The 24,133-nt window shown below is 44.7% G+C and overlaps 1 protein-coding gene across 7 annotated transcripts in view; it reads right to left on the bottom strand.

The window, feature by feature from the left end:
* ptprub (protein tyrosine phosphatase receptor type Ub) overlaps window positions 1-24,133 on the bottom strand; it is a 182,555-nt gene that overhangs the window by 19,527 nt on the left and 138,895 nt on the right. For 2 of the 7 annotated variants that reach the window (XM_074654076.1, XM_074654077.1), the window contains exons 13-22: window positions 23,495-23,531; window positions 19,989-20,127; window positions 18,999-19,022; window positions 18,545-18,699; window positions 17,698-17,885; window positions 6,229-6,301; window positions 6,050-6,126; window positions 3,075-3,092; window positions 1,424-1,460; window positions 416-513 (exon numbers count right to left, since the gene is read on the bottom strand). In XM_074654076.1, the coding sequence (XP_074510177.1) occupies window positions 416-513; window positions 1,424-1,460; window positions 3,075-3,092; window positions 6,050-6,126; window positions 6,229-6,301; window positions 17,698-17,885; window positions 18,545-18,699; window positions 18,999-19,022; window positions 19,989-20,127; window positions 23,495-23,531 (846 nt within the window). The remainder of the gene's footprint in view (window positions 1-415; window positions 514-1,423; window positions 1,461-3,074; window positions 3,093-6,049; window positions 6,127-6,228; window positions 6,302-17,697; window positions 17,886-18,544; window positions 18,700-18,998; window positions 19,023-19,988; window positions 20,128-23,494; window positions 23,532-24,133) is intronic. The other 5 variants (XM_074654078.1, XM_074654079.1, XM_074654081.1 and 2 more) reach the window with 3 other exon arrangements.

The following is a 24,133-nucleotide window of genomic DNA, read 5'->3' as shown; positions in this document are numbered from 1 at the left end:
CAGGCACTGATTACCACAAAGATAATATAGTGCAGAAAGTTAGTTGTGAAATATGCTTGTTCACTTTCTTGCTGAGAGTTTGATGAGAAGATTGACACCGCTCTCAGACAAGAGTGGTATTGATCTTCTCATCTAACTTTCAGCAACAACAAAAAAAAAGCGAATAAGTGCATTTCTTTATGTTGAAGTCTCCCTACTGTTTGCGATTTCACATAAATGCAGGGCACCCTCACCAAAATGATCAGCTTTTAGGCTGCAGTTTGCATGCACAGCAAGCTCCTGTGAGATCTATACTTGTGACACACATAAAAGCCTTTTATATAGACACCAAAATGTTCCCTATGGTGAATGAGGGATGTTTCTGAGCACTGAGTGGTGACAGGAGGGGAGGAAAGGGGGAGAGCACATCACTTACCCTGCCAACCTCCACCAGCTTAGTTATCATGACGATGCTGAAACAATTTTCCTGCCACACCATCCTCCAGAAATCATACAGAGTCTCCTGCTTGGGTCCTAGTGGGAAGAAATAACCGAGGTAGAGACAAAAAAAACCCCAGCAGCATCAAAGCACGCCCTGCTCAATATGAGGGAGTTCTCGCTGTTGTGAAAATCTCGTATTATTGCGACCTAAGCGTCCTTCCCGAGACGGCGGGGGTACTGATCTCTCAAGATTGCGCTGTCAATAAAGTTATTGGGAATTCCAAGCAGAAGGGAAGGGGCGATGAGCGACACAACAACAGCAGTAGCTGATGATGAAAGCCCGGGGGACCATCAGTCACTCACTGTCATCTGAGGAGGAGACGTTTAGGAAGCGAGATACAACTTTAACACGAAGATCACGTAGGAAAGAAATGCTCAGAGAGACAAAAACACTGCTGACGTCTTTTTTCTTCCTTGCCGGTTTCATCTCTCTAACAGGGGGGGGAATGAGGAGGAGTTGCTGGTGCCAGATAAGCAGATGAGCAGACCTTGGGTGACTTTGTGATGGGAGCTCCCTGGAAACTGACACTCCTTAGGGTTTAGAAACAGCAGAGGGACATTTTTTTTAACAGAGTCCAACTGTCCATCAGAGGCGACTTTATATTTGAGGGTGAACCAAAGGTCCTCTCCCCGACAATGAACATGCCGCTCCGCATGTCATGGAGATTGAGAAGCTATAATTAATGTGTTTAATTATTCACCTCTTCTTCTCATGATTAATTCAGTGACATCACAAGCACAGCTTTCACAAGTTGTTAGTCATACTATTACCTTTGGATTGGCCATAAGAGATGGTTTTTGGCAAGAAGGGACTGTGCATGAGAAGGCTCACTGGTTAGATCATCTTCAATTTATTACATGGCGACAAAAAGGTGCTCACTGTCCTGCATGCACACACACACTCGCACATAAACACAGCCTATAGCCTTGCCGGGATACTCACCCTGAGTGGCGATGAAGTGGTTGGATCGATGGTAGCCCTGAAAGAGAGAAGAGGGATGACATGCTGAGTAAGCCATCTGCGCCGCGGGCACAGCTGTACGGGAGGGTGTCTCTCTGTCTCACCCTTTTCCCTTGCTTTCCTACTGACCCACTGCAACTGTGCATCGCGTTTTGCAACACTGTCTGACCTATCGCTGACTCCAGGCCACGTCTTTGCCCTCACACACACCACAGAGAGTTTGGAGCAGTTGAAGCAAACACATGGTAAATACTGCGTCTTGACAAGCTGCTGATAAATTGCAATGAAATGTGGATTCCGACAACGAGTCGGGGCTAGCTAGCTGAACAATGACTGAATCCCTGTGACAGTTTAATAACGGTATGATAAAGAAGCTGAAGGCGCGCACTCTTCAATTTCAGGTGTCCGATTTATTTATCAAACTCTCTCAGAGCGCCGTCCCATAAAAACAAATCCATTTTCATTGAACATGCAATATGTGCTATATCTGGGAGGATGGATTTAACCAACATGTCTTTCCCCAGAAAACTTCCCCCCTTGAGTTCTTCAGAATAGAATACACAAGTTTCACAGAAATGCATGATATCATCAGCAACATAAACCGTTTTCAAGGCAAAATCTGATACGTAGAGTGAAGTATTTTGAGATCTTTTATATCAAAGGATGTGACAGCCTTTGATATAGATGGCAGACATTTTCATACGGTGAGTATGGGATGAATGTGAATGAACATTGAGATGTCACCTCTACAGCCTTGAGGGGAACAAACAAGACAAAGACCACCTGAAGGACTTTGTGAACACTTTAAGGACGAGCAAACTGTTCAAAGGAAGTCCTGGAAATACGCACCGCCTATCTAACCTTTCAAAGTTAAGGAGGTACCCGCCTCCGAGACGCAATTCTATGAAAACATCACCTAGGAAACCACATGGATGCTGTGGTTCTGGTCTTTTTTGAGAGGAGCAGCTGGGAGGATAATTGACGCCCCAATTACCTTACATGACTCTGCGGAGTTGAGGAGGCAGGTCGGGAATAATTTGAATAAACTCCCGAGCCCATCAGCTCTCATCAAATCAACATGATGGGACAATCCATGTTGATAACGTGTCATCTTTTTGCAGAGGGCATCTTCCTAATGTGTCGAGTCTGTCCATGTCGCTGATGGATTGCTAAACTGAATTTCATCCAGTCATGTAAAACGGGACATGTTTGAAATGGAGATGGATGACCAGCGCTGTGAAGCCTGCTATCCACAATTCCTCTCTGGCCTCTACGGCCATACACTAACAGCAATGCTACCACTCCTCCACTTAAGACGGTCGCCATAGCAACTAATCTCCCTGAGTCTTGGCCACTTATGAGAACCAACAAAAACGGCACGGTGCTCTATCCGGAGAGGACACATCTCCTTGTGTTTCATCATTAGCTACAAGGGCTTGTTTCTATTTATTTTTTTTGGTGGGGGGGAGGGGGAGGTTGCCAAATGTGCACAAACCTGAAATGCACTTTCACACCTTCGAGCATTTGTGGATAGAGGAGAGTGGAAAGAGAAGAGGGAAGTGGGAAGAGAAGAGCGGGAAAAGAGCGGGAATAGAGCGATGGAAGGCAGAAGAACGAGCAGTGAAGTACTTACTTCCCTGTTAATCCGAATCTACAGGGTCCAAGGTCGAGGAAGTGGGGAGGGGAGTAGAAAAAGAAGACATATAGGCTAGTTAATGAAAGAAGCTTTTGGTAAGTAGGAGTTATGGTTACAGACAAGTGGGAAGAAGTGTGTGTGTGTGTGTGTGTGTGTTTTTATGTAAGTGCAGCAGGACTGGGCTTTATGTGTTAGAAAACTCATTTTTGAAGGAATTTAAGACCTAAAGCCATCGTTTTTTCATTTACTCTAATCTATGGTTTGCTTTTTTTCAAATGAAAATTAGTTTTCTTTACTGTAAATTTTCTTTAGGGATTTCGATTTAAAGAATGTCGAAAAAAGACTTTGATGTGAAAAATCGGTGGAGCTCCCATTTCTTAATAAAATTTAATATTCATGACTGACTGATTAAGCAGCAGAGTTAAAGGTAAATGTATTATTTATTTGTGTGACTGTGATCAGATTGAACGATAACAGCAACATTAACAAACCAGCCATCAGATTCTGATCTAAATGCTGCTCAACTGAGTGCTGCACTGAAATACGTGACATCCGTCTTTTCCAACCTGACGCCGCCCACTTGCAAATCAGTGAGAAAAGCAAGGAGGGAAAATACTAAATGTTGTAATCTTTGCTCTAAACTGTAAAACCGTTCTTAAATGTGTTCATGCTTGTAGTAAGAAGCGGATTGAGACAGTAGGACACTGTGTGTGCAGTGGTGGAATGTAACTAAGTACATATACTCAAGTACTGTATTAAAACCTGCAGTAGGAGAAAGTTTGCTCTGGCTGGTGGGTGGTGCTTAGTATTTCCTCAACTGATCTCAACATGCCAGGCTGCCAGGTCACAAACTTTCTAATTTTACAGCTAAACAGTGCACTACAAGATGTTTCTGAAAGCATTTGAGGACAGAAATAGGCATTACAGTAACAGAATATTGATTCATATTTGATCAGCGCTGCCTAGTTTGGCCGTTTGATCGGAGTTCGCGAGTGATTGACAGCTGCTCAGAGACGGCAAGGCTCCAGCTCGGCTCTGATTGGTTGTTTTCATCCGGTCTGTGAAATCTTGCAGATGCCATTAGGAGCACCGGAGGACAACGGATTACCTGTCTCATGCACTACTGTCAGAATATAGTGACCGTTTTTTAAAAATAACTTTTTTTAATCATATTTGTTTCATTTCTACCCACAGCTGCTTTAAGTAAGGTTTTTAAAGGACTTTTACTTGTTGTGGAGACTTTTCACAGTGTGGTATTAGTACTTTTACTTAAGTAATGGATATGAATACTTCTTCCACCCCTGTGCGTGTGTGCATGTGCGTGTGCGTGTGTGTGTGTGTGTGTGTGTGGCCATGCTACACCTGTCAGTAGGACCTTGTTACTCTTTAGAGGCAGCCGATATGTAAATCAGCAACAGCCATGACGCACTGGACTGCTCTACATTTGCAACAGGCACAGGAAGCTGTCAAACGTATGCAAAGCTCTGCACCTCTTCAGGCAAACACACACCACAGCCAAGCAGAGACTCGGGCATCAAGTGACAGAGAAAGAGGAGACAGAGAGCTCGCACTTCCTCACCTCTATTTTGAAAGCGCAATAATACCTCAGAGGAAGGAAAAACTTTTCCATTTAACCTCTGGCAAAATAATCACAGGCTGTCCAAAATATGCTTCGCCGAGGCTGAGTAGTTACCATCCTGCTTGCCGGGTCAGCCTTGTCAGGGAGTGACATCACTGACACTGACACCGTAGTGGCTGCTGAGTGGTGTTTTCCCTCTAATGCCTGCACCTCTGTGCCCTAAACGCTAATGGAGACTCTCACGATAACTACAGTCCTAACAGCGGGCCAGGTTTTTAATGCCCTCTTGTTGTAATGAACTCTCTAAAAGCATCTCGCCACCACTGGCCATTCTCTACAGAGAAATAAAAGAGACGGGGGAAAAAGAGCCCTGTAGTGTCAAGCATTTTTGATGATATAATTTGGTCTAAAGGAGAAATCCACCTAAAAATCAGTTGTCAACTCATTCAGCTAGTTATTTCCCTCACTGAAAAATATGTTATTATATAGTCTCTATAAAGATGTTGACAGAAACAGGATCTTTCAACCTCTTATCAGCCTCCAACAGGACTGGGAGTACAGCAGCTCGCCTCAACTTCTCACCGAGTGGCATATTTACTTTACAGTAGTCCCAATGAGAGACGTGCAAAATAAATCTTGTGAGATAAAGAATCAGATTGCCAGACTTCCTCGACTTGACATGACTCAAATGAATAGCAACACCTCAGGGCCGTGACTGCAAATTCACATGGGAACCAAAATACAAGTTTCTATCTACAAGTATGAGGTAGTAGAATTGTCTTCTTTTTTTTTTTCTAAATCTGGGTCGATGTCTTTCTTTAAAAACTTCACTGCTGCCATCTACACTTCTGCTTCCTGAATAAACTCATCTAGTTTTTTTATGAATGGGAACACGTATGAATGAGACTGTGTGAGACACATTAGCAACATATACATGTATTTCATATGATCAGTGAGAATGTTCTGCATGTGTGGCAGACAGTTAAGGTGAACGGTGGAAAGGATCAGCTCCTCTAGGCCCATCCACAGATTGAATGACATCAATCATGTCTATTTAATTTCGGGGGATTTTGTGGCATCTTACAAAACAAAAGGTTCATTTCCTCTGCAAGGCATTAAATGCATTCATTCCACTCTGTTTTAATAAAAGCCATAGCGGAGGTAGTCTGGGTCAGGGATTCGGTGCAGCGATTGACAACCATGGCAGCTGGCAAAAAAAATCACTAGGAAGGGCGTTTGATTGGATGAAAGCTTCCAGGTGAAAGTGGGCCAGCAGACTAGTGAGCTTACAGGAATGAGAGAGATGGACTGTGGCTTGGCAGGGTGTGAGAAATAGAGGCTGACTATTTGTATCCCGTGTTAAACAGAGGCAGAAAAACAGGATTAGACTTACATCAATGTAGTTAGCGTTAATGTAGTCTGAGTTGGGGTCTCCCAGGAGGGGGTGGAGCTTGACTCTGTGGCGGTCATCTGAGACAGATTAGAACAAAAGAGCAGAGCATGGTTGAATGCAAAGTTGCCACAATATTTTATTTTATTCATACAGGATAAAAATGAGTTGTGGTGACTTACATCCCGACAAGGTGTCATGTCTCCCTTTGGTTTTGTCCTTCTTCTTTGTGCAGTCCCAGCCATCAAAGAAGCTCTACAGACAGAAAGAGACAGGTCCTCTCTTTATTAACCATTCAAATATCTTAGATAAACATTAATCAAAGCTTCAACACGTCTTTTCTTTTGTTTTATGTGTGATGCGGAAAATTGCATTTCATGGCTAGCACGATAAAAGCCTATCAGCACATCAAGCACGGCTAAGGAGATCAAGAGCCATTGTATCCTACGGAGAGGTTTAGTGGTTTATACACGATATGTAATTAAACAAAACAGTGCCACGCACAACCCGGTGGCTATATTCCTACCGGGTTAAATGTTTTGTGTGCACCATCAATGAGCGTATCAAGAGATATCCATCAAAAATAATCCCAGAATTGAATTTTATCACAGCGGAGGCTCGTGGAGGTAATGGTAGTTACATAACATCCTATACCAAACATAACATAACAAATTGAACAAGCAGCGATCATCCAATTATAGCTTAGCAACCGTATCCAGGCACGGCAGGTCCGTCTCAACATGTCGAGGTCAGAGTCAGAAACAGGTTTATTGCAAAGTAGGTTTTCACATACGAGGAATTAGCCTTGGTATTTTGGTGCATACTGGTCACATTAAACACAGAGAAGAGAAGAGAAAAGAAAAAAACAAGTACTGAAACAGCCAAGAATCATAAACATGTAATGGAAATTTACCTGTTTTTAAAATGCTGTACAGTGTTTAAAATGAAGAGGATGAAATGGTTCCTCAACTGGTGAGGATGATAACTTTTTGCCTGGGACATGAAGCTTTAGTCTCTCAGTAGCCATCAAGTTCATTTTACAGGGTTTTCAGATTTACAAGGGGTCAGCTGGAGACGGTTCCTGGAGCTCTTCCAACTCCAGGAGCTCATGATAGCTGATCAAATCTGCCGACGACAGCATACAGTATATAGCACAATTTCAACTGGCAAAATTTAAGCTGGCAAAATTAAAAAGGTTTACTGGCTAGAAATGGGAAGTCTGCTTTTGTCTATCTTTGTCTGAAATCAAGGATCCATTGTTTCAGAAATTACAAGAACTTCCAAATGTAAAACTGTCGCATTATCATTATAACTTGCATATGTGCCGTGTGAGAACTAGAAAAATACAGAAAAGCAAAAAGCAAATGCTGGCCTCTTACAGGAGGTGTAGGAGATGAAATACAGTTTATGAATACTGCTTTGTAACTTACTGAATTGTTCTTTTTCAGTTTATGACTCACTGTACAGAGATCAACAGTGATCGCCCACTTTTTGAATGGCTCCGGTGGTGAAATGCCCAATCATGGAACTGATTGAAGCATGGAAATAAATAAATCGTGACCATGAAACATTTGATTCAAAGCAAAAAAATGAATAAATAGAAAAACGGGAAAAAAGGCAACGGTACGACTGTGTACTGTACATAATTATTTTAAGAGTGAAGGAACTACTCATCCCATAAACCAATGCGAATGGCAGCTCGCCACCTCTGGAAACTCCCGGAAAACTTTTAAACTAACCGTTGTCGATCTAAAATGAAGACAGATTCAGCGACTGTGTGACTTATTTCTCACCTCAAATGTTTTCAGAAACACATTTCAGTGAAATATTTTCGTAATATAGAAGAAAATTTCCAAACGTGCAGCCATGTTGGCCCAGTTTGAAATCTGGGAGCAGACCATGGAGCGTACCTATTGCCGTTCGCGGGTGCGGTAAAAATTTCCATGGTAACATCGAGCACCACCAATCAGAGATGTCGCTGTTACACATAGGATTGTTGGTAATGTAGTACTTCTCCGTGACATTGCAAATAAAACATGTTTTTCTTAAAACAAAATTGATATCGTATGGACTTGTGGCTTCTACAGGAGCGTATACAATCATTTCACGATCTTATAGCTCGTAGTAAGTCTACTTTGGATGGTTACGACATTATGGCAAATAATCAAAACCCTTGATTCCGAATATGAATGGGATTTTTACTTCCGGAGCTTCACTGTTGAGCTCCCTGGTGAGAAGATGGTAATTAGAGTGAAGGCAGAGGAACTGTCTGCCACCTGCATGGTGGATGACTGCTCAGCTGTATTATAACACATCTCCTCATTCCCTATCATCCACCTCCCTGCATGGATGCACTGGCGAGCGCTTACTCTCACTCGACGTCATAAGCCACTTTTAAGTGTCCACTATGGGGACTAAATTATTTATTTATTCATGGTTTATTCGACAGGGACGTGCTAGTTTGCAACAACCGTCCTTAGAACGGCTCTTACGAAACCAAGAGATTAGAACGAGGTAGGATGAGGTAAATTAAGTCTGCAAACAGTCCTTTCAGATTCATGAACAAGAGCACACACACACACACACACACACACACATCCATACCAGTCTACCCCCTGTGGTTTTCAGCCACTAGGGGAATATGGTGAAACCCTGCCCAAGTATGCATGCTGAGCAGGGGATTACAACGCAGTTCTCCCCACAGAGAGCCAAGAACCAGCCAAATCCTGCCTGGGATTACACCCTCCTCCTCACTTTTTCCTCCTCCTTCCATGCTCTCTCTCTCTGTGTCTCACTCCCGGGGTTCGTCTCTCTTTCTCTGAATACCTCGTTCTCTATCTCTCTTCATCACTTCTCTCCCCGTTCCTCCCTCCCTTATATTTTTTGACATTAGACCTCTGAGGTCTCTTTGTTTCTCTGCTCCCACCACTCCTCTGCTCAACCCTCCAGAGAGCAGAGAGGAGCAGGGAGAGGAAAAAACACAGGAAGAGAAACAGTGAGAGTGAAGAGAAACAGCTCAGACCTGTGGAAGATTGATTAGAAACCCTCATTGGCAGGGATCAGTGGGGTGGGTTGGTTAAGAGGATCATAAAAAAATCATAGACTGTATATAAGAAGTGGACAAAGTCACCGTGACGTCACCCATTGGTTTGTGGACTGCTGTTTCGAAGCCTCGAGTTTGGCATTTTGGCCGTTGCCATCTTGGTATTTTGCAACCAGAAGTGCAACGAGAGGGTGGAGCTAAGTACAACCAAATGCTGAATAAGACATTTTTAGGCGACCAAAAAGGTTATAATCAACTTTCACGGACTGAAAACACACTGTGAAAGGGTTAAAGTTGTAAGACGAAAACACAGACAACACCCAGACCGAACAACGCCGTGGTAGCGGCCTGTCAATCACAAGGTAGCCACGCCCTAAAGCATCCACTGCTTTATGGTCTATTTGACTCTAAATAGGACCATAATTTACTAAATGAACATCATGCTGTATTGAAGAAGACTCTAAACTAGCGATTGAGACCATAAACTCATGTTTAAAATGATTACTGAGGTAATAAATCAAGTGAGAAGTAGGCTCATTTTCTCATAGACTTTTATACAATCAGACTTCTTTTTGCAACCAGAGGAGTCGCCCCCTGCTGGCTATTAGAAAGAATGCAAGTTTAAGGCACTTCCACATTGGCTTCACTTTTCAGACCCTGGAGTTGCCCACTGCATAAAATGAGTAAAATGAGATGAAGGAAAAAAATGACACAGTCAAGTACAGTCCTGAACTATTGACACACTTTTAAAATGTTAACATCTTGATATGCTATCAACTTATATAACTAACATTATTTATATCCCCACAATAACAAGGAAATGGTGGACTCCACAATTTCCCTTTCAGGATCACCCAATATCTGTTACGTCACCTCGCTTTGACCTGTAATATTTCCACCCACATAATTTGTAAAATACCAAAAGCGGATATGAGATTCATAATCCCACCACATTCAGTCAAAATCCAATCACAGATGTCTGAGAAGTGATAAGATTGGAACATTGAATGTCAAACAACTAAAATAACAAACAAGCCTGATTCATGCTGCCACAAAGGTAGCATGAGGTAGCTGTTGTTTTTTAGAATAAGCACAGTAATTCAGCTGCCCCTGGTGCAACTTAACTTTGAATCAATGAGTTCATCATCCTTGCTAACCTCCGCCTCAGGGCACAAAGTGGTATAATGAAAGTTTTGAGCTCTCCAGTAAAGCTCTGCTGTTGTTTACTCATAAGTTTCCGCAGTGGGAATATGACTGTAGTAGTGACAGTAGCTGCCACGCATACAAGCCCCTTTACAACTCACTGTAAATTCTTGATCAATGTTTTTACACAACATAGGTATTCTTCGGGGAAATAAGAAACCTATACCTGCCGGGGGAGTGTAATATGATACTCCTCATCATTTTCCTTCATAATGCAGAGAGACACTCCATCAAAACACATACACTAGCAAAGAGGGAAAAAAACAAAAACAAAGAGGTGTGTATTGATTTTTTGAGTGGAGTGTGTTTTGCCCGTGAGGGACAGTTTAATGAGTCTACAAGCAGAGTTCCAGAGGGGGGAAACCATGAACCACAGACAAAAGATGTTTTCTCTTTTCATGAATGCCCCGGGCTGTGGGTGACAGGGATGGACTTCTCCCCCGGGTGTGATCTCAACTCTCAGCCACAATCGTTCCACTGGGGAGAGGTATTCAGAGACCTGGGCCCGTCATTATGTGCCCTGAAACATACAGCTAGAGATAGCAGGCCACTGCGACAGCAGGAGGGGGAACAAGCAATGCTCTGCCAAAAAAAACTGTACTTACGTTTCAGTTCAGGACTAAAAACTCCATGGTGCATTGGTGCAAAAAAGAAACTAACCAAGCAGTGATCTGACAAGGAAACTCAAGTGATTTACAACAAGCAACAGTGGTGGTGCAAGCAGATTCTGGGGTTCCGGTGTAGCCAGCGGATATCTTGTCCGTTGCCTATGCTTGCCGCAGTAGTCGGTGTTACACGGTGTTCGGGCACACAACGATTACATGACGTACGCACCGCCCAAACCATTGTTTTGCTTTTTTTTTTACAGATATAAAACCCATTTAGTTCATTTTCGCGTATCAGCACTGTCTCATCAATCCATAGTTGGACGACGGACGCTACAAACTGAAAGTGAAAGTGTTTGCTCCGTACAGAATCTCAGCTCAGAGTAGCAGGAGCCGATTTCACACACGCAGGTGACATAATAGTGTCACGGTGCCATAATGTGTCTGAATCAATGTTAATTAGGAATGCAGAACCACTAAGACCAATATGCCATTAGATCTGATTTGAACTTTATTTACAGATTTACAGGTTTTGAGGATCAGCAGGATCATTATGGAGCATCATCAGACCTCTGCTATATGACCTCATCTGGGACGCCCCCCTAACAACATCTAGCTGTCCTCAAGGTTATGAGAATTGTCCTATGCATCACAGTCTGATGGTTACCTTCACAAATTATAGAGCATTTACGTTGCACCATATATTGCAGGGGGAGGTAAACACTAACATTGCAACAGGGAAGAGGTTATTTGGAGGTGACAGGGCATGGGAACATAGAGCTCTCATTTCTCATGTTTCTCCCTCTGCACCCTTTTATCTTCTCAAGCCCTCCAGACTCCCCTTTCCTCTCTTCGCTACCCCACAATCTGTTAGCGGTGGACAGGGGACTCGCTAGCTAGAGCACCACCAGAGACGTTTAACCTCATCAGGCCTGTCGCCGTGACAGAGGTCTTCTTTGGGCCCAAATCAGGATGATTTATTCATACCCACAGCAACAGTGTGATCCAGATGCCTTTTTCACCTCGCTAATTAATTTCAGTGGGTGGTGAGCAGGGCAGCACGGATGAAGTCAGGGGAGGATTGATGGCCTCCCACACCACTCTCGCAAGAGTCACCTAACATGGCCTCTCTAAGCTGGCAGTTATCCACAACATGTGGTAATTGCACATTCTTACTGACTAACAGCCAATAAAGATACCCAAACTACTCACTTGTTAAGCACTACAAACTTCAAACTTATCTGGATGAGCCCCGGTGGCCGAAAAAGTGGAGGCGCTGACCCCCAACCTCTCGGTTCTGTCTTGACATGTGTCCAGTAGTATCACAAAGTGGTGAGAGGAGAAGACACTGTATTCATGCCAGAATCCAATCTGTTGCTTGAAGAAAATCCACTCACAGCTCTGAGTTTGAGTGCACGGGCTTGCAGCACTTCACGCAAATAAGTTTTGTTTGGGGATAATAAAGTTGATCAATCAGTCACGCAGCAGTTCCCTCAAGAATCTCAGTTTCCTCTATGTGGGCCTTGACATCAGTCTCTTCCACGGTGAGCACCTCTCACTAGTGTACCTTCCTCTATCGAGTATTAGGGCTGTGTATTGGCAAGAATCTGGCGATACGATACGTATCATGATACGGGGGAAACGATTCAATATATTGCGATATATTGCAATAGGCCTAATGTAAGCAAGGCGATACACTGTGATGTTTTCAAATCTAATTTTAGGAAACCTTTCATAGTATAAAGGACACATCAGATATATAACATTTTAGAATAGGCATAATAACACCGGTGGTCAGGGAAGCCGTCCGAATGAAGAAGGAGGCCTTCCGGGATATGTTATCTCGGAGGTCTCCGGAGGCAGTTGCAGGGTACCGACGGGCCCGAAGAGCAGCAGCCACTGCCGTGACGGAGGCAAAGCAGCGGGTGTGGGAGGAGTTCGGAGCAGCCATGGAGAAGGACTTTCGGTCGGCACCAAAGTGCTTCTGGAAAACCATCCGGCACCTTAGGAGGGGGAAACGGGGAACCATCCAAGCTGTGTACAGTAAGGATGGGACACTGTTGACCTCAACTGAGGAGGTAATCGGGCGGTGGAAGGAGCACTTTGAGGAACTTCTGAATCCGACCAATACGCCCTCTATGGTAGAGGCAGAGCTGGAAGCTGATGGGGGACCATCATCAATTACCCTGGTGGAAGTCACTGAGGTAGTCAAACAACTCCACAGTGGCAAAGCCCCGGGGGTTGATGAGATCCGCCCAGAAATGCTGAAGGCTCTGGGTGGGGAGGGGCTGTCTTGGATGACACGTCTCTTCAACACCGCGTGGAAGTCGGTGACAGTGCCTAAGGAGTGGCAGACCGGGGTGGTGGTTCCCCTTTTCAAAAAGGGGGACCAGAGAGTGTGTGCCAATTACAGGGGTATCACACTGCTCAGCCTCCCTGGTAAAGTCTACTCCAAGGTGCTGGAAAGGAGGGTTCGGCCGATAGTCGAACCTCAGATCGAAGAGGAACAATGCGGATTCCGTCCTGGCCGTGGAACAACGGACCAGCTTTTCACTCTCGCAAGGATCCTGGAGGGGGCCTGGGAGTATGCCCATCCAGTCTACATGTGTTTTGTGGACTTGGAGAAGGCATATGACCGGGTCCCCCGGGAGATACTGTGGGGGGTGCTGCGGGAGTATGGGGTGAGGGGGGCACTTCTCAGGGCCATCCAATCCCTGTACGCCCAAAGCGAGAGCTGTGTTCGGATCCTCGGCAATAAGTCGGACTCGTTTCCGGTGGGGGTTGGCCTCCGCCAGGGCTGCGCTTTGTCACCAATCCTGTTCGTGATATTCATGGACAGGATATCGAGGCGTAGTCGGGTGGAGGAGGGTTTGCAGATCGGTGTGCTGAGGATCTCATCGCTGCTTTTTGCAGATGATGTGGTCCTGTTGGCATCATCGGTCTGCGACCTCCAGCACTCACTGGATCGGTTCGCAGCCGAGTGTGACGCAGTCGGGATGAGAATCAGCACCTCTAAATCTGAGGCCATGGTTCTCAGCAGGAAACCGGTGGTTTGCCTACTCCGGGTAGGGAATGAGTCCTTACCCCAAGTGAAGGAGTTTAAGTATCTCGGGGTCTTGTTCGCGAGTGAGGGGACGATGGAACGTGAGATTGGTCGGAGAATCGGAGCAGCAGGGGCGGTATTGCATTCGCTTTACCGCACCGTTGTGACGAAAAGAGAGCTGAGCCGGAAGGCAAAGCTCTCGATCTACCGTTCAATCTTCGTTCCTACTCTCACCTATGGTCATGAGGGTTGGGTCATGACCGAAAGAACGAGGTCGCGGGTGCAAGCGGCCGAAATGGGTTTCCTCAGGAGGGTGGCTGGCGTCTCCCTTAGAGATAGGGTAAGAAGCTCAGTCATCCGTGAGGGACTCGGAGTAGAGTCCTTGCTCCTTTGCGTCGAAAGGAGCCAGTTGAGGTGGTTCGGGCATCTAGCACGGATGCCTCCTGGGCGCCTCCCTTGGGAGGTGTTCCAGGCACGACCAGCTGGGAGGAGACCACGGGGAAGACCCAGGACTAGATGGAGAGATTATATCTCTACTCTGGCCTGGGAACGCCTCGGGATCCCCCAGTCAGAGCTGGTTAATGTGGCCCGGGAAAGGGAAGTTTGGGGTCCCCTGCTGGAGCTGTTGCCCCCGCGACCCGATCCCGGATAAGCGGTTGAAGATGGATGGATGGATAATAACACATTTATACTACATGCAAAAAAACTGCATGTGATTATCATAAAGTGGGCATGTCTGTAAAGGGGAGACTCGTGGGTAACCATAGAACCCATTTTCATTCACATATCTTGAGGTCAGAGGTCAAGGGACCCCTTTGAAAATGGCCATGCCAGTTTTTCCCTTGCCCAAAAATTAGCCAAGCTAATTTGGAGCGTTATTTAGCCTCCTTTGCGACAAGCTAGTATGGCATGGTACCAACCGATTCCTTAGGTTTTTCTAGTTTCATATGATGCCAGTATCTTCACTCTAGCTTTAAAACTGAGCCCGCTACAACTTCCGAAAGATCGAATAGCTGCCGGGCCTTATGGCGGGCTGTCGGATTTTTAAGAGGTTAAATAAAAATCGATACAGCGTTTTGGAGAATCGATACAGTATCACAACAAATCATATCGTGATACTCATGTGTATTGATATTTTCTTACACCCCTATCGAGTATACGAGCTCAGACACTCCCAGAATCTTCAAGCACTCCCTGCAGCACAGAGCGTTTGTCTATAAGGTTTAGAACAATGTTAAAGTCAAGCAATCTTTCTGAGGAAAGCCTGGGTGCTGACCCGCCTTCTTCCCTGGAGCACCCAGTAGTGTAGTGTCCTCCTCAACTTTATCGAGAACAATGCTTTCACTTCTTTAAGCACTACAGCCTTTTTAACTTGCCAGTTTTCTCCGCTGTGTTAAGAGTGCGCAGGTTAACCAGGCATGGAAGTACATCAGTGTATAGCCACTGTACCGGACCTTATGGTGAGGAGGGAGCTAACCCACAAAGCAGAGCTTTGTCTTTTGTCTTTGCTACAACCTCCCCTATGGCAACAAGCTCTGAGCAGGAAATGAAAGAATGAGATCATGGATACAAGAGGCTAAAGTAAGTTTTCAAGCCACGTGGTGGCCGGCCTCAGTAGGGCAAGGAGCTTAACAAACTTGGGGGACCTTTACACCTGGCATTTAAGTGCGTTTTGGGTGATCAGATTGCAATCGGATAGTGCTCGACCACATGACAGTACAGCTGTAAATGCACCCAAAACGCATTGAGGACGGATTGTTATCTGATCAGACAAACCACCTCCGGACACGAGTGGAAATGCAAATGTGTTTTCATCCACATACAACAACTACATGGACGGAAATATGTAATTTTTTGAGCGATTAAGTTGTAATCAACAGCAAATATTCAAAGCTTCGGCCGGGTGTGCAACACGCTCTCAGCGTTCCTCCGGTCACTGTATTGCCGTGACCAAGAAGGAGATCACCGCCACCGCTCTGTCTGTCCTCTCTCCTTCCTCCTCTATTTCTTCCTCTCCTTCCTCTTCTCCTTCTTCATCTCTGTCCTCTTCTCTCCTTCATCCTCTCTCCTTCCTCTATTTCTTCCTCTCCTTCCTCTTCTCCTTCTTCCTCTCCGTCCTCTTCTCTCCTTCCTCTCCTTCGTCCTCTCTCCTCCCTCTCCTTCCTTCTCTCTCCTTTCTCTCCTCTCTCCTTCCTCTGTCCTTCCTCCTCTCTCATTCCTCCTCTCCTTCTTCTTCTCCCCTTCCTCTTCTCTCCTTCCTCCTCTCTCCTTCCTCCTCTATTTCTTCCTCTCCTTCTTCCTCTCTCCTTCCTCTCCATCCTCTTCTCCTTCCTCTCCTTCCTCTTCTCCTTCCTCCGCTCCTTCTTCCTCTCCGTCCTCTTCTCTCCTTCCTCTGCTCTCCTTCCTCTCCTTCGTCCTTTCTCCTTCCTCCTCCCCTTCCTCCTCTCTCCTCCCTCTCCTTCCTTCTCTCACCTCTCTCCTTCCTCCTCTCCTTCTTCCTCTGTCCTTCCTCATCTCTGATTCCTCCTCTCCTTCTTCCTCTCTTCTTCCTCCTCTCTCTCCTTCTTCCTCTTCGCTTCCCTCTCTCCCTCTCAACGTCTCCTCTCCTCGTCCCTCTGTGCTCGAGAGTGTAGGCGCACCTCAAACGGCTGCGTATTTAGACCGATGTACCCGCACATTATACACCTCGTCTTCGGCAGTGCTCGGCTGCAAGCCTGTGCGGATGCAGCCTTCCTCTCAGCCCTTCCAGACAGAGCAATCGGATCTCAATCGGATCTCAATGTGGACACTGGAGACAAATATTAATGCCATGTGTAAATGTAATCAGGTTAAATCATACCCAAATACAATCTGGATATGAGATTTATTTTAATTCCAGGTGTAAAAGGTGTCTTTGTGGCTTGCCGCTGCTCTTCCACACTAAGAGGAAAGCTCTTGGCGACTGGTAAAAGAGATCCCCGGGTCAAAGCTCAACAGGTATGCTGGCATGCTGGATTGAGAGGATAGACATGTTGAGAGATGATTCCTTCCAGCTGCCATTGAAGCACCAACAAAGAAGAAGAAGCTTTCTGCTGCGACCTTAACCCAGCTGAGCTGTTATAAAACGGTTGGACTGGATGGATGGATGGCAGGCTTTTAGTTTCATACTTTGTTTTTGGATTACATACGTAGACAAGTAACAGTGAAGCACCTATTATTCATATACGATAACTGGGAGTTTCAATGAAGACGGTGACCTTGTGCATCCTGGAGAAAAGCAGGCAGAGCTGCTTTATGTGTAAATGTCTCTGACTCGATTTCAATGAATCTCAGGTGCTCCGCTCGTCTAAGTTGCTTCTGCCACAAACAGTTTCAGCGTGACACTCGTGTTTCCATAGATACTGCACGGAACACTCTAAAAAAACTGTCAACCTCGATGCAACAACAAATATAACTTTCAAAATGTTAAATTAATATAATTAAACCACTTTGAATTTAAGTAAAGGTGAAAAGGCCTCAAACTGTGACATTGGATTATGTATATCATTGCAGTTTGAGTGCTCCTGCCTCAAGTTATCTCTTTCGCTGTATGTGAGGAATGAATGGAGCAATTAAACTCACGTTGTTGAAATTATACTGAAGGTTGGTTATTTACGAAGACACGTTGTGAATACAGACACAGCGGTACTTTGTTTTGCTATTCATTTCATGTTGTCAGAGTGTAAAAGCTGTCTTGTGCTGTGTAAGAGAGGAGTGTACAGTAATAGCGCCCTCTCACCTCATACTCCTGTTTAAAGCCGTAGCCCTCGGCAGTCTTCATCTGGTTGATGTGCTGGAGAAGGTCAGCAACTCGGACGGCGGGATGGAGCTGCCCTGTGTGGTACGGGGAGCCTTTACGTCCACACTGGTGCCTCGGGGATCCTCCTAGCAGGCTGCTGGCCTCGTTCACCGAACTCCGAGCGTCACCTGCACCAGATACATTTGCAATTTCAGCACGACTCCAGCTGAAAAATGCATGTACAAGACAGGTTACGGTCTAAAACATTAAACTAGTCTTGGTTTGGGATGACACGCGCTGGTGTTACCATCACGTATCGGCACGCACTCTGCCTATACTGACAGTACAGTATATATTACAGGTGTTTCCCTTTGATAAGGCTTGTCAGGGCAGATGACTTCATAACAGATCTTGTGTAGACGTGACAGCCAGCAGCTCTGTCTCAGATGACGTGTGAAGCAGACCAAGATCTGCACCAGCTTCAGAGTAAACACATCTGTCGTTCCCTCTCCGCGAGACTGACGAGGAGATCCAGATGAAAAGTACTGACAAGCATCACAAATCATTTCTTTCGATTCAGTCAAATATGTTACTTGTGCAGTTCTCCCATTTTTTGTGCATCAGCTGCAGGCGGTGAACAGATGAAGGTGAGTTGTACCAAAGAACATTTTTCACACAGGATGATTACAATCTTTCAGAATGATTCAGACATTTATGGAGTGAATGAGTGACGGTCAACAAGATTACAAAGTGAGTGAGGATGTACGTCATGTTTGAAATTGCAGTGTGTAGTTGTGGTTAGCTGGTAGGTTTGTACACACTGTACTGTATGTGTCTTTTGTCTTACTGCGTGTGCCGCAGGTGTGCGCATCCATGAAGGAGAGGGCCATTCTTTCATCCTCCTGTAGGGTGCTCTGGTCTGTGAAACTTCGCTCCATGGAGCCCATATGGCTCTTCTCCTGCCGGTAGGTAATGGGTGTCTTATTCATGTTCACTGGTTTCCTATTTATGGATAAAGAAGATGAAGAAGAAGGAGGGGGGGGATTGCAATACAGGAGAGGTCAGGTAATAGACAGATAGAGCCAGAGAGAGGGAGAAAAAGGAAATGTTATGTTTAGTGAGAAGGTGAAGATTGAGAGAAACAAAAAGAAGAAAAAAAAAAGGTGATAACGTGGAGAAATAGTGAGAAAAGAATTGCTTTATTGCTTTTCCCTCTACAGCTTATGATTGACAGCCAGAGCCCAAGCATGTATATGATGGATCACAAAACAATGGGAGAGCAAAGAGGTGGAGTCACTTACGGATAGTAAGAGTAGTAGTCCCTTCTGGCAAGAGTGCAGGAGAAGGAGAGAAAAAAAAATCAAGAGAAAAAAGAGATGTGAGATGAAAGCAATGTCAGCTGAGGCCAGAATGCATTGATTACAGTGGAAAGGAGATCCATCCTCTTGTGTGCTCGGCTGTGCGGGCGGCCATATGGCGCATGCGATCGTATCAAGCAGGTGCTGACGGACCAAACCACAGCGAGGCAGAAAAACGTGTTTTTCCTTCTATCGAATAAGTGTTACACTTCGAGGACTAGACCACGTGGCTTCCTGTCACAGCAGATTTAGCAATCAATTCTCTAAAAGAACAAACTTCATGGCGGCTTAGCAGAGGAACCCGGGCTAATGTGCAGAGTAGTGGTGACTTTCAGAATCAACGTTATTCAATATTAGCCTGGACGCTGTGTCAGCCATTTAATAATGATTGCTGGAGCCCCTGAGTAACTTCCCATTTGGCATGGCAAGTTCTTTAGATATCAATTTATCTTATTTTAGTGCGGCAGGTTAAGCCTTTTTTGAGACTTAAACTCAGCTATTGCTATATAAATGTAGAGGTGTAGATGATCTACTGTAGACCTGTGGGATCATTGGCTAATAATCTCTAAAAGCACACCTTTTCCCTCCCAATTACCATCTCATTTAAGGGTCAGGCCTCTGCTTGGTGTGCATAATTAAGTGGCTAATTGAATTGCATCCGCCTTTAATTAGATACTTCACACTCAGATGGGCTCCGCAGATGAGGGTTGTTTGGTCCCCCTGGTGCGTTATGAGGGAACGAAAACAATGCAGCGCTGGCTGTTGATCTTCCCTAAACAAGCATGACCTTTTCGAAAGTTCAGCAAGTATAAAAAAACTGATTACTGAACTGTTCCGAAACAAAACATAAAGGGTAAAACAATGTGGGAGATGCGGTGTGATTGTGCATAATGAGGCATGTTGTGCACTCAACAGTCATCAGCAGACGTTTACCCTTTCTTAATGATGATGATGACGGCACCCAGCAGGAGGATGAGGACCACCAGACCTCCGGCGCACACCCCGAGGATCAGTCCCATCTCCTCCGAGTGCTGGGACACCTCCAGAGCCTTGCGGTGATCCTTGCAGGCCGCTGGGAGCAGAAACGCGGGTTCAAAAAGGGCAGCACAATGCAAATACAGGACATAAAAGGATGAAGGTTGAAGGTGTCGAAGAAACGATTCACAGGAATTTCTAAAGCAAAGGGTGTGAAAAATTTAATGCAGTGACGGGAAAATTTAAAATTCACAGCTTTGAAGAACTTATCATTCATGCACACAAAACTCACAAATGTAGACTTTTCACACGACACTACAGACATTCACACTGCTTATCTTGACTACTGTGGTGGGGCTCCTCTGAATTATAATGGTCTTCTTAACGCCAAAGCTACATTTCAATAACAGTGGTATTTTTCAAATAGCTGGTGAAGATGAAAGAGACGCGTGAAATAAAGAAGCGACGCCTTAAGCAAGGCGGACAGCAATTGTCTGTGTTGTCCAACCCAACAAACCTCAGACATTCATGATGACAATTTATGCTTTGACAAGCAAAATGAGTGGCTTGCAGAATACGAGTTTGGCTGTCTGAGAGGTTTTCAACCGGCTATTTAGGCTGCTCGAGATTTATATTGATGTTTACAGAAAAGGAACGGCGACGGGGAAATAAACAGATAAAATATAAATGGGTGTAGAAGAAGAGTTTCACGAGAGTTGCAAATGTGTCAGTGTAAGACGGGAAACTCATTTGTTAAGATCCATTAGTCATGTACAAAAAAAGGCTTTTAGAGCTTGCTGCAGAGTTGTACAGTGACAGTGCAACAATAAACTGACACCTTGTGATATGACACTAGTACATTTCTATGGTACATGCGCTAAACCTTTGAGGCTCGTTTTTATTCATTATGGAATTAAATACTATACTTTTCCCAGTCACAAGTCCTCCACACAGCCCTACAGTATAATCTCAAGGTGCCCCGATGTCTGATGGCCACTGGAAAGGTCGTTATCATAATAGCTGGTTATTCATTTCTCGGGCATTAAGCTTCATACTTATGTAAATGGTGCAGCGGGCCTTTCTTTGTCTTGTTCTCGGGGCCCACTGATCTAGTTTTCCTTGTGTGTGTGTGTCAGCCTGTCCTCCAGGCCTTGAGAGGCCCTGAAACTAGCTCTTCTCAGTCTATTGGAACAGCTCAACCTATCTGGAGAGCGCTAGAAGAAGTCAGAGCAGGCCTGGGGATAGAGCTCTATCTCGCAGCCTGCTGGGGGAAGAATCAGATCTGGGGCAGGGAAAATGAAAACAGAGCCATGTTATAGCCCGACTAGCTGCAGGCCTCCTGGCTGTTTTCATTTTCACTTTATGGGGTGCGTTAGAACCCTCGTACTAAAAGATGAAAGTAGCACAATATTTCATTATTTGGCAGGATTTTTTAATCAATGATGGGTGTTTTGGCATATCTGAATAGAGAAAATGAGTCATAGGCTTGGTATTCGAAAAGAACTGTTCCTTCTGAAAACTGCTTTTTTGTATTGCTACCGCTACGTAACATGCTGTTCCAGCAATGTGACATTTCAGTGTGCGCTGTGTACAGACACCACATCTGACAGGTATACTTTACTTTGCAGAAACGAGTAGGAGACGGTTTAGTCAGACTGAATCAGAGATGATTTTTTTGTAGTTTCTATTCGCACACAGGGATACGCTATCATCCAAAGATCCCTTTATGTCTGTGAGCTACTGTAACTGGAGATAACATGGATTATCAACCCTTCTCAAGGTGCTCCCTTCAAAAAAAAAAAAAAAAAATAGCCACAAACTCGGCACCTGCTGTTTATTTTATGCTGCGACTTCATTTATAATTACACGTGCAAGTGAAATACAGGGGTGCGTTATATTGGCTAGAAATGTAGATGAGGTGAGGAATCAATTTCAGTTTTCTGACGTTTCGGACAGATAAGGCGGTTTTGCCACATTTAGCCTCGAAATTTCTATTAAGCCAAACACGAGCATGAAATAGATTTCCACATGAATCCATACACCTGCCAGCTGCCCGATGCTGGAAATTGGCACTTAGAGGAGAAATGGAAGTCTATTGTTGTGTTGAGCCTGCCAGAGGATCCTTAATTAAACTGTCACCTGGAAGTTGAAATGTAATCTCCAGCTTTGTTATCCAAGCCAGAATCATTTGCCTCCACTTTGCTTGTGATGGGCTGCTTGATAATAACGGCTTAGGACCCGATGATGCGGAGGTTATGTTAATGGTAGAGGGATCGCACAGATGGCAAAGAGCAACTTAAAAAAAAAAAAAACTCTGACCTGTTGCACCTTGAAATTGGAAACCACCCTGAGATTTTTTTTCATATCCTTTTTGCCTTTTCGGCTTTTTTTCCCGTTACATCATCATGTACGTGCATGATGTAACGCTGGCAATCTTTTGAATCACTTATTTCCTTTGTGCACTTTTCTCTCTCTCTTCCCTTCTAGTCTTCTATTTTTATTGTATTGTTAATATCTTGGTGATGTTTTATTTTAAATGTTAGAGCTCCATTGTGCATTTCTTTACTTAGTGTAAAAAAAAAAGGAGGCATGCGCACTGTAAAGCCCGTTGGTGTGAGAAAGCATAATTAATCAATGCCCAACCGGGTGTCTGTGTGGCGCAGATGGAGTGAGACGCTGAGCTGAAATGGCTGGCCTTGCCTTTTGGCTTTATGCTTGAGGAGAGCCTCATCTCTTTCGTTTTGCGCTCACAAAAAGAGGCCTTCACCAAAAAAAGACACCCCGCCAAGACAATTTACTTGCAAGGCTCTGCTTACTGTTGCGGCGCTATGATAACTATAAATACATGACTTTTATTCACCGTGATCTGACAGTGCACTACAGCAAGAAGGGCTCTCCTGCCATCAGGACTTAGAGTCAATTTCCCTGCCCTTTTCATGACCCTTTGAATCCAAAAAGCTGAGGTACAGAAGAGGAGGAGGGGGGGCCGGGCTTTCTCATACTGATAGGCCAAGGTAGCTCCATCTGGAAGTTTTGATCTGAAGGACCCTTCTGGACCTCGTTGAGGTCAGCGCCCTCAGATGTAGCCGTCTAGTGGGCTGCTGATGAGAACAAAGAGGCTGCCTTTGATATACTGTGTCCCAGCGTCTGCCCCCAAACAAACAAGATGAAAGCCTGACCTCTAATCCCCTCCCTGCTTGTTGCCCTTTTCTCAGAGGACCGCTGCTAAACAACCAGGAGGAGTCAGAGAAAAAATGTATCCTGAATCCCCATCTTTGTACTTGAGAGAGAGAGAGGTGAATAACGGTGCAGCATATAGACTAAACCAAACAAGGCTGTTAAAAATCACATTCTTAATTTCTTATCTCACAACAACGAGAGACATCGCACGGCACGATGCAGGGACATTCATTCATTCAAGGTCACAGTGTTCGTGGGAGGAGAAATATTCATGTTTGAATTACCTTTGCGAGCGATGCGGATGCAGTTTATTCTGGATTCCTGAAAGAGAAAGAAAACATCAGAGGGGAGGGTGTCGCTTTGCATTTTGCATAAAAAAGATAAAAGAAAAGAGGATGATGTGAAATACTGAGCTGAGACACACACGCATATATCACGTTGAGAATATGACCGCCGCAGCAGATAAAAACACACTCTGGATGAACATTAAAACCTGATGTTACAAAGTAAACAGGTGAAGACCACATCTGGAACCACAGCGCTGTCTCCCCTCTCTGCTGTTTTCTACCCTCTGATTAAATATTCACATGACTAAACATGAGTGGGTTGCACTACTCTTCTCTAAAGAAAGCATAATTTACTTTATGACAGAGACACAGATAAACCGCAGGAAAAAAATGATTCAGACTAAAAGGACAAATTACCTCTGAGTTAAGAGTCCTATTGACAATGTGAGATTACAAAATGTTTCAAATCTGAGAGCTGTGGTGAAGTGTTGGAGAAGGAGATCAGAGATTCTTGTTGAAGGAGAAAATATGAGAGTTGAAAGGGAGAGAGCATAATTAAGAGGAGGGATTCAGACCAATGCGCCATTATAAAAAGGAATTAATTTTATTCAAATTTCAACTGATGACATCTCAGTA

Source organism: Sebastes fasciatus, chromosome 12 (genome assembly GCF_043250625.1).
Source record: "Sebastes fasciatus isolate fSebFas1 chromosome 12, fSebFas1.pri, whole genome shotgun sequence".
Classification (NCBI taxonomy): domain Eukaryota; kingdom Metazoa; phylum Chordata; class Actinopteri; order Perciformes; family Sebastidae; genus Sebastes; species Sebastes fasciatus.
The sequence above is the reverse complement of the archived record's forward strand: the minus strand, read 5'-3'. Positions and strand labels throughout refer to the sequence as shown.